Here is an 11,376-nt window from a genome sequence, read left to right on the forward strand (position 1 = left end):
CATGTATTCATTTTATATTACATATTTAATAATAAAGATAAAGTAAATATAAAATATAAACAATTTTGTATGAATATATTCTCTTTGTCCTCTATCTTCTATGACCTTTCATTCACTTTTGTCTCTGCATTCTGATTCAGAGATATTCTACAGGTCCTGTTTCATTCATCCTTACAATTTGCAACACGCTTCCTTCGTGCTGAGAATATTCTTTTGAACTTTAAGAAAAATTCAAGCTATTCACAATGCAGGATTCATAAAAGCGACGCGGCGTACAGCTGTCAGTCAAATCATCTTGTCGGTCCGAGCAGACATTAGCATTGCAAAGGAACGGTCGAAGGTAAGACAGGGCCGTCCTGTCCATTGTAAAGTTGTCTCTTTTTGCTGCTTACACGGCAAATGCATCTGAATGAGAGGTGCTTTGAACAAAGGAGTGAGCTTTTTTTTTTTTCGAGCTGGAATGCAGTGTAAAGTTGAGCTCACTGGGGCTTATGGGAAGTCTCTGGTGGGAAAGACATCACTGAGGTTAGATGCACTCTCATTCCTCTTCAATTATTCGCAGTCGGCCTATTCAGTATTTAAAAGCCCGCTTCATTTCACATTCATGAATATCACACATCTCTGGCACAGTAAATAAGTTGCTGGATGTACATCAGTGAATCCACAAACTAAAATATGAATGCGTGAATCTAATTTGTAGCGTACAATGAAAATGATTTTGAGAAACAGAAAGAGTAGGCATATGGTCTCCAAACTGTATCCTTATAGGAACTGCTATATTTAAAAAAAAAAATAAATAAATATATATATCAAAGAACGTGGGAAATACACTGAGATAAAGCTGATGTATAACAGAAAGCCTGAACACGGGCCTCTTTTTCTTTCTCTTTTATGACCGTCACTGTGACATTTTCTTATCACACCAAACAGTCCTAGATCTGACCTTTCGCCTACTTTGACTGGCATCTGGATTATTCTGATGGAATAATCGGTGTATGAAAAGCAACGATTTGACTAAATGATACTCGTCCTGCCCGTTGGACACAAGAGAACAGACATCAGCCAAAAGACACGACCGCTAGTGTGGAGTCAGAAATGACCTGCTAACAGTATGCCATCTTGGGAAAGCGTCTTTATGGACTGCAAATACTATTTTAAGCTAACAAAGGCAGGCATTTGATAAAATGGACAAAGAAGACATGCAAAGATCGATCTCTGAGAAAGATGACAGAAATGTATTCTGATGCTGGAGATGGTGGCAAGGGCTCCAGGCAGTTGCAAAGTGTTGTATACCTGTGTAGACGAAACGTCCCGGAGCTCCTTTGCAGAACTGCTTGGACTTGTAGGAGAGTGTGACCTCCACGACCCCAGGGATGTGTCTAGGGGGCGTCTGCACCCGGATAGCGTGAGGTGTGATGAGCTAGAATCCATCAGAGCACACGTTCAGTGGTCAGCACTCAATACACAGGCACTGTCTCCAATGTAAACGCAGTTAATGCTGAAGCTAAAGAGTGATTCATTACTCAAAGGACACAGTTATAGATTTTAGCCATATACTGTAATAGGATCTGTTATGTTACGATGTCTTGTTTGTCTCTAAAAATGTTTTTGGTAACATTAAACATTAAACTACAGAGCTTTCAAGTTATTTGAGCTCATTAGATTTATCCAAAGCAAAGAGATGGCACTGTATTCTTTTGAAGAATTATTTAAAAAATAATAAATATTTAAACAATTATTATTTGTAGCGATTTTATTAGAAAAATAATTTGGCTTTTATAAAAGAAAAGAAAAGAAAAGTATGAAAGGTTTGGTAAAAAAAGTAATATATTTTAAGGATAATATTTAAAAAAATAATTATTTTAATATTACTAATTGCATTTATATTAGTAAAATAAATTGGCTATTTAAAATAAAATTAATAATATAATACAAAAATAATAATATATAATATAATTAAAATATAATTATATAAAATATAATAATAATAATACAAACTATTCTTTAAAAACCTACTTCACTCCAAACTAGCATTGTGCCGAAGACCACTTGTAAACCGTCGAAGAAGTTGTCCCCAATGATGATGACGGTGGCCCCTCCAGTCGTCCATCCTTCACTGGGACTGATGGCCTTAATGCATGGAGTGGCTGCTTCGGAAAACAAGATCACAACACAAGCACAGAGTTAGAGCGGGTTAGTGTCAACGTTCACACAACTTTTGAGAAATGTTATCATTAAACTAATTGGCATTTACCAGTGTTTTACTCTACTCTCCACATACCCCAAATGCAAATGAAAAAACTGAAAAACAGGAAGTCTGATGACTGTAAAAGCTCATTTTATTTTTTTTTCTTTGGTGTCTGTGCATCACTCAGCTCAATAAAACCATTAAGTTTTTTTTGGTCTTTTATCGTAAATCCGTCTTTGAGCAGGCGGTATGGAGACAGACAGGCTGACTGAACGACTGGCCCAGTCTCCACTGGCTATGGACAGGAATTGATTGGTCGCAGCTCGGTGAGCTAACAGGCAAACTGAGGGGCTCTTGGTGCAACTTCAGACCACATTACTGCATATAGTGCTGTACACCAGCGGCCACTTTCCTCCAACATCAACATGGGAATGCAAAGTTCCCAAACTTTTGACTTGAAATCACTTCTGATTGCTTTTGAAAGTTCTCTTTGTTGTGCAAGTGAACATCTCTGGAAATTTTGATACCTGTGAATAGATGAAAGTAAACAAGCATTGGGCGTGATTTACATTCACCTGTTGGGGTGTAATGGAACAGCTGTTCTCTTTTACAATATCTGCATGCGTATTTTAGTGCGTTCAAGATGAAAGCCTGCCCATCTCCCACAGTGCACTGCCATCAGTGACTTCCTCTTCATGTGTTGGTCTTTGGAGAATTACAGAAGAGTCTTACTAAAAGTAAAGCAGCGACTTTCCTTTTCCTCGATTGGGACACAGGAGTGCCGGTGATTCCACAGTGATGGTTTTCACACAAAACAGTCACAGAGCTAATCACACAATTTTCCACATACAGGGACTGTTCTGAGTTCAGCTGGGAGGTGAATCTCTACACACACTTTCAGCATTTCATATCAAAGTGACATTACCCAATGCAGCCCCTTCAGATAGTCAGATGTGAGGTTACCTGTACTCTGAGAACTAGGTGAGGAAGTAGAAAGTAGCACTAACAAGTTTTGACTTTTTCTTCATTATAATAAATGCGGTTTGAATGTCAAACTTATACTCGCATTCAAACGTCTGGGGTCGGTACAATTTTCTGATGCATTCAAAACAAGTAAAAATGCTCACCAAGGCTGCAATTATTTAATCAAAAACACAGTAAAAATAGTGATATTTTAAAACATTATTACAATTCAAAATAACCATTTTCTATTTTAAAATATATATATATTTAAAAAAATTCTGTTAGCAAAGCTGAATTTTCAGCATCATTACTCCATTCTTCAGTGTCACATGATCCTTCAGAAATCATTCTAATATTGCTGCTCAAAAAACACATCTTATGTTAAAAAGAGCTGTGTTGCTGAATTTTTTTGGAGAACCCATTATACACCGTGGATTCTTTGATAAGCAAAGTTTAAAAAGACCGGCATTTATTTGAAATATAAATCACTATAATCTCTTTACTGTTACTTTTGATCATTTTAATGAATCCTTGCTGAATAAAAGTATCAATTTCCTAAAAAAATCTTACTAACCCCAAACTTTTGAACAGAAGTGTATATAAGACACAGTAATATTATTTGATGGATTTAACATAAATGTGACCCTGGACCACAAAACCAGTCATCAGGGTCAATTTTTCGAAATTGAGATTTATACATCAACTGAATGCTGAAACTGAATAAATAACTTCCCATTGATGTATGGTTTGTTAGAATAGGACAATATTTGGCTGAGATACAACTATCTGAAAATCTGGAATCTGAGGGAGCAAAAAAATCTAAATACTGAGAAAATCGCCTTTAAAGTTTTCCAAATGAAGTCCTTAGCAATGTATATTACTAACCACAAATTAAGTTTTGATATATTTATGGTAGGAAATTTACAAAATATCTTCATGGAACATGATCTTTACTTAATATCCCAATGATTTTTGGCATAAAAGAAAAATCGATAATTTTGACCCATACAACGTATTGTTGGCTATTGCTACAAATATACCCATGCTACTTAAGACTGGTTTTGTGGTCCAGGGTCACAAATAACATCACAGGAAGCAAAATGTGCATATTTTAGTGAAGTTCACGTCTTACCTTCAGAAGGGTCCAGGCGTCGTGCCCTCCGCCCATGTTTGGAGTTGTTGTGGACGAACATGTTATCTGACACAGCCAGGACATGGCCGTCCACATTCACTGTGGTGGACACCACCACCTATGGAGACACCAAAGCGTTTTTACAACCTGTTTGTGTGCATGTAAAATCACATTTTTTGTCTGTTCATGTGCATTCTCACCTGAAATCGCCTCATGTCTCTGGGATTCCCTGCATTTTTCAAACAGTTCTGATTACACTTGAGAAAGAATTTCAGGAAAAATCTGCAAAAGAAAGACAGAAACACTTTTAAGCGAACACAACGAAAACACTCAAGAACAACATCATCCATATATAAACAGCCGCCAATGAGTGATTTAGCCCACTTTTGAAGACACTCTGTGTAGACGTATAATATGCAATTAGAGTTGAAGTTTGATTTTTCTTCCTTTATAATGAAAACCAACTCTAGATTTGTTGATTTACTCGTATTTTTACCTCAGCCTGGCGCTATTGATCGGGAATGGATATCAATGAAGATGAGCCGTAATAGCCTCCGCTGCTGGAGGTGGGCTCCAGTACGAAATGGATTGCAGTTTTAATGCATTTCCCCTGGCTGGCAATCTCTATGCATTCATCTCCAGGACCATAAGCCCCACTATTTTGATGGAGTGCTTTCCTTTTAATTGCCACATTATCACAATAATAATCCAGGCAGTTAACAACCAGCAAGGTCGCAGACAGCCATGTCACATTAACCACAGGATAACCTCCGCCGCTGCCGCCCCACGGAGCGCACGGAGAGAAGGATGCTGGGAGAAAAAGCGGCAAGAGAAGCCCCGTCTGCTGTATAAATGGCCGGCATCTGCAGACGCCATTGATTTCTCCCTAATAAGACAGTAACAATATCTTTAAAAACACACGGTGCTAACTCAAGCGATTTTTTAGAACCTCACTTTACCGCATGACATAATCACCATACATACTTTAACCCCATCAGCGCTCTTACGGAGAGATAGATAGGAAAGAGAGAAATCCGGTGAGAAAGATGGAGAGAAAGAGAGAAAGCCTGCTCTCTTTAGCTAGTATCGACTGATACTTGATCTGGGTTGCTCTGTTGGCTGCTAATGCCCTTTATGGCCATGGAATACAATAATATGGGGAACCCATCCCTGAGCTCCATTCATATGATATTGGAGTCCTTGGAAGGAGAGATATGGATCAATAAGGATTGAATTAAAACACAGCAGGAGACAAGGGCTGTAAGTGAAGCTCTTCTCAGATATTAGAGGAGTACTGTGTTTATACACCGCCCCAGTCACCATCTGAAAGTAGAGAATCCTGCCTGAATCGTGGGCTCAAACCCGTCCCGCTTTGGTGGTTCTGGAACAGAGTGGCGAAACACAGAAGAGAAGAGAGGGAGAGAGCGAGAGATGAGGGCATGGAGGGGGAGAAAGAAGCATGTGACTAGAGAGAGTCTCGTAGGTCTAGACTTCTCCATCTGCCACTGGGCAGGAGTTGACAGGGAATGTGAGATTCCAGGTCTCGTCCTGGAAAAGCGGCAATACTTCAAAGCAGGTCGGCTCCCTTCGGATCGGGGCAGGACTAGCCCAGTGTTTGGAAGTGTGCGGGATGAGAGGGGAAGTGCTGCTTTTAGATGACAAGGCTCGGGGTGGAATGGGGATCTCAGACAGGAAAATGGGGGCGAGTGGAAAGACACGAGCAGGGCAGATTCTGAAAGAGTCCAGTGTAACCAGTAGACTTTAAAGGAATATTCTGGGTTAAATGCAATTTAAGCTGTATCAACAGCAAGTTTGACTGCTGTTCATAACCACATAAAATATTTAGGCTAAAATCAAGAAATGCACAGAAATGCATGTTTATGGGGCAATTTTTCTATGCTCACCCTATAGATGCTGCAATTCTCAAATATATTGCAACGATAAAAATAAATGTCATTGTGCTGAGTAGATATTACAATTATATACAAAAAATATATGGTTATTTATGTTTATGTATATTTATAACTATATTTGAGAAATTCTATCATATATACAGGCATAAGGCATATCAGCATTATAGCGGCCATTGGCCTATTGAAAATAAATAATTAAAAGACATTATCCTTGCTAATTAGCACAGAATGACAGAATAAAAGCAAAAAAAAAGAATCGCATATACAATAATCGTATCATATCATTGTCACTTTCAGAAATACAGAGCGTTTTCATTTCCAAGTGTGGATACATGTCATCCTGAAGTCCCCTCGAGGCCTTTGCAATGACTGATATTGTACCTGTGATACAAAGACCCCAGAATGAAATGGACAGATGGCTATAGGAAAAGACAGAATGACAGAACGGGTGAAATTGAGGTGTGGACAGAGAAAGACTGAGAGAGAAGGGAAAGACTAACTCTCACACTGAACCTCTCCCTCCCCATCTAAAACTTATTAAAACAACATAAATAATTAATGACCTAGAGCCAGGGCTCGGTTATTAGTCTCAGCGTTTCTTTTTCTCCATCCTTCTCTCTGTCTCTCTTTCTGTCTTTTGCTGCCTCTCTCTCTTTCTGCTCTTAAAAAAGTGGGTAAAGATAATGAGGGAGTTGGCGTCTCTGTTGTAAGCCGTCACCTCATTACGCTGGCCAGCAATCAATTACAGAGGGATGTGTGGCCCTGTCAGTCCATAATGTGCCTCCAACTCCGAGTCAGGAATTACTGCTGGTCTACAGCACCCTCTCCACTTCTCTCTCTCCATCCGTCTGTCTCTAACTCGAGGGACTGGCGAGGAAGGGGCTCTAGGGCCGAAAAGAGCCCAGAAGGGCTGGTCGAGTAGGCATCAGGCTGTGAAGGCCAGGGTCTCTCATCTGTAGCTCTGAGACTTGACCTTAGCTGTGTGAGAACACCTGACTATTTACAAGTCTTCAATACATGCAGAAAGGGAGTTTGTGTTGTTTTATGGGTGATGCTGGTGAACAAATGGTATGTTTGGTATATCTGAGTTGCTCTGATGGACAAAACCTGAGAACTTGTGAATAAAAAAGAGCAAAGTGTAAAATCTGAGCAAAATTATTATGGAATTAGAAGTCCCAGAAGAAAATTGTTACTCTTTTAAAGCTCAGGACACCTAATGGGTTTTGCATTTATGTTTCAGTGAAGTGTCAACTTTGTCTCTCCTAAAATTCCATAGGAGAAATAAAAACACATTAATGAAATGAGACACAGTATGAGTATAGAGGTATAAAATTACTGTGGGTATACAGCTCAGATAATCTGGTCTCTGAAGAATTTGACGAGTTCACATGGAGATTTCAAACTTTTTACTGCAGACTTTGGTGTCTTAGGAAATCTGAGCACAGTTTGAGATATTGTTGAGATCTTTTCAGAAACTCTAGAGGAGACAAGTGGGAGATTATTAGTGCCACAGGAGAAAAATCTGATAAAATGGAGATTACCATTTAATATATATTTAAAAAAGGATATTAAAAGGATAGTTCATCCAAAAAAATAAATTTCTGTCATTATTTTGAAGAATGTTTGGTGACACTTTATTTCGATAGTCCACTTTAGACATTCTACTAACTATAAGTAACTTTGTAACTACATGTGAACTACATGTCAACTAATTCTCATTAATTTGCAACTACATGTCTACTAACTCTCAGAGTAGACTGTTAGGGTAGGTTTAGTAGAATAAGTTGACAAAGAAAGTGTTAGAAGATATTAAGCAGACAGTCTACTAATACTCTACTAACTGCTAGTTGACATGTAGTTGCAAAGTTACTTGCTGTTAATAGAATGTCTAAAGTGGACTATCGAAATAAAGTGTTACCGAATGTTTCAACTGTTTTAAGTTATAGGGGTCCAAAATTACATTGGAACCCAGTGACTTGCACAATACAGTATGGACAAAAAACACTGAGACTATTTTTTTTTTTTTCAAAAATACCTTCTTTTGTGTTCCACGGAAGAAAAAAAGTCAAACAAGTTTGAAATGACAAGGGGATGAGTAAATGTTTTGGAGGTGAAATATCCCCTTAAATAACTTTTTCTTCACACTGAAAAACATTTGGTATAGGATTTACTTTGAAACAGTTTTGACCCAGAAACTGCTAGTAACTTTCACAAACAATTGCAAAGAAACGGAAAGTAACACATAGAATTAAACATAAAATTTTGAATTAGAAAGAATGAAATTGTGCTTTCTTGTAAAACTTACTACAATAATCTGTTTTATTTATAACTTAAAAAAAAAAAAAAAAAACATTTTACAGTGCAGACACACTAAGTGTGTAGAATAAGTGACTATAATTATAGTTCACAATACATCTTGTTGAAACAGTCTTACACACATGCACACAAAAAAATCCTCACGTGATGTGTGAAAAAGAGCACCTCTGTCTGCTCACCCATCATCTCACACACACACATACGCACATCCCTAGAGTCTCTCACTTATTACGTTAGGCAAGAAGAAGAAGAAAAAAAATCAATATTTCAGCAGAGGTATTTTTAAAAGCGGCCATGGCTCCAATTCCCGGCCACCGTTTGCCGCGAGTACTCGTTGCTTTCTATGAAAATATGCTCTTTCTTTGGGACGCTTAAGACAGAAGGCGATCGCTCTCGTAGTCTCTGCATTAGATTAGCATGCTGCTTTTTGTCCCATTAACAATGTTTGGTTCTCTCAACACACTGACTGACATCCATTTAACTCACTGTATCGGAAAAGGTGGAATCAAAGCACAACCATTTGACTGCGCTTGCTCTGTCTAGCCCTCTGAATGGCCTGGTTGTAGCTAACGGCATGTGTAATTATTTTAAAGCCATGTAATAGAATTTCTGGCAATAATTTAGTGCAGTCCAAGAATTTATTTTGTATAATAGCAAAGAGAACATTCCAGAAGCGAACTAGAGGTTATAATATAATTTTACCGACTTTGTCTTGAATTCAGAATCGTTTTAATTAATGAGGACAGGATTATATTAACAATAAAGGTGTACAAAAAAAGGCAAGGTGTGGATGTGCGCGTAAGAGAGAGAGAGAGACTGGGGCCCTCCTTTGCTCTCCTACACGTCATCAATTATTCACTAGCCAAGATGGCAATTACAGGACCGTGTACAATCAGACTAAATATTTAATAAGGCACTCAAACAGTCTCTAGAACGGATCTTTGTCTCTCTCTCTCCTCAGTCTCATCCTTTACACTGCATCTACCGTCCGCTCCCCTGGCCTCTTACCTTTGTTATGAGTACAAAAACAGTTTATACAGCTCACAGACTCATGCACGTATTAGAGATGAGCATTTCCTCTGCGTTTCATTTGAATGAATAGATAAAATATATATTGTATGCATCTGGGGAGTTTGTAAAACATGAAGGGAACATTAGGGAATTTACGTGGATTTTTAAGAATAGGAAAATCATCTGCCTGTTAAAAGGCAGATTAAAGAGATAGTTCACCCAAAATACAAAATTCTGTCATCATTTACTCACTCTTATTCCATTTTTTTTTCTGTGTAACACAAAGAAGACATTCTGAAAACTGCTTGTTTATATTTAATGAAGGTCAATGGGATCAGCACATTAACTTTGAACCTCACTGACTTTCATTATATGGACAAAACCAAACAAACAAAACAAAAATTATTTTGTATTCCACAGAAGAAAGTCATAGAGGTTTAGAAGGACATGAGTAATGACAGAATTTTCATTTCTGTGAGAAATTCAAATGTCCTCTTAAATAATATTTTAAATCTATTAAAAAATATTTAATTACCATTTAAAAGTTTGTGGTCAGAAAGATTTTTTAAATAAATTGATTCTTTTATTTAGCATGGAACCATTTGATAAAAAAAAAAAAGTTAATAAATGCTGTTCTTTTGAACTTTGTATTCATTAAAGACTACTAGAAAAATTGTATCACCGTTTCCCTCAAAAACATCAAGCACAACTGTCTCATAACTATCTCATAACAAAGTGCTGAATTGCTAGAGACAAGGATGGGAAAATGAATCTATGACTTCACCATCTGCACTCTGGGAAAAAGGGAAAGAAGGAGGTATAGACAGAGAGATAAGAAATGAGAAGATCCTGCAAAAACCCTGATGGTGGGATGTTTGTTTGGATCAGTGAACAGTGTCCTTGTGTCTGTTTGTACTTAACGGCAAAGACAGAAGATGAAGCAACTCAAATCACACTCACACAATCACTCCTCCCTTGCGATCAGATTTCCTCAAGACCCTCCTAAGCATTATTTTGGCCTCTGTTGCTATGGCAAAGTACATATTTGTACCTCCAATTTAAATCAATCCATGACATAATGCAGTAATGAGAGAGCGCGTAAAACACGTGAGCGCAGCTGACCTCACAACGGAGGAATGGATCAGAAATTACTGCAAGCTGCACTTCCTGAACAGAGCACAGTCACTTATTACGCCCATAAACGAAACCCCAGAAACCTGCCACACTTTCACACGACCCATTATGTGAACAGAAACCACATTTCCTTGTGAAGTCTGAATCATTATACTCAGCCCAATAAATATATATATATTTTGTGAAACAACATACTCCTTAATTGACTGTCAAATGTCAAAAGTGACTTTGTACAGACTGCAGGGAACCAGAAGTAGATCTTACAGATGATTTGGTCACCATCTGATGCCCCAGTCAGCCTTATGGGAAGGACTGGGTGAATGTGTCATGATAATATTTTTCTCTACATGGAGATCAAATGGTTGGACTTGACAGTAGATCAGCAGGAGAGACGACACAGTGTGTTGTGCTCTGAGAACAATGTGTCATTTGTGAGAGTCTGAGACCCGATTTACACTGAGAAATCAAGTTACTAATGGGTTAAAGAGATTCTAATGCTTTAAAAAGTAATGCTTTTTACAATCTGTAATCACTTTTAAAAATAGCAATTGAAGAGGAAAAAGAAAATATTTGGTGAGAAAGAGGATCCAACCTGTGTTTTCCAAGAAAGCACGTGCATATATATGAAAATGAAAACTTGACCACCAGGTAAATATCATTCATCGGGTCTGATCTCCTATATATATATATATATATATATATATATATATATATAGTAT

General features: G+C 37.8%; 1 protein-coding gene across 1 annotated transcript in view; it reads right to left on the reverse strand.

The window, feature by feature from the left end:
- LOC107677352 (transcription factor COE3-like) overlaps positions 1 to 11,376 on the reverse strand; it is a 112,790-nt gene that overhangs the window by 31,488 nt on the left and 69,926 nt on the right. Inside the window, exons 7-10 of the mRNA XM_016472232.1 lie at positions 4,484 to 4,565; positions 4,284 to 4,401; positions 2,017 to 2,150; positions 1,294 to 1,420 (exon numbers count right to left, since the gene is read on the reverse strand). Of these exons, the coding sequence (XP_016327718.1) occupies positions 1,294 to 1,420; positions 2,017 to 2,150; positions 4,284 to 4,401; positions 4,484 to 4,565 (461 nt within the window). The remainder of the gene's footprint in view (positions 1 to 1,293; positions 1,421 to 2,016; positions 2,151 to 4,283; positions 4,402 to 4,483; positions 4,566 to 11,376) is intronic.

The sequence above is a fragment of the Sinocyclocheilus anshuiensis genome, unplaced genomic scaffold, assembly GCF_001515605.1.
Source record: "Sinocyclocheilus anshuiensis isolate Anshui unplaced genomic scaffold, SAMN03320099.WGS_v1.1 scaffold352, whole genome shotgun sequence".
In the NCBI taxonomy this organism is placed as follows: Eukaryota; Metazoa; Chordata; class Actinopteri; order Cypriniformes; family Cyprinidae; genus Sinocyclocheilus; species Sinocyclocheilus anshuiensis.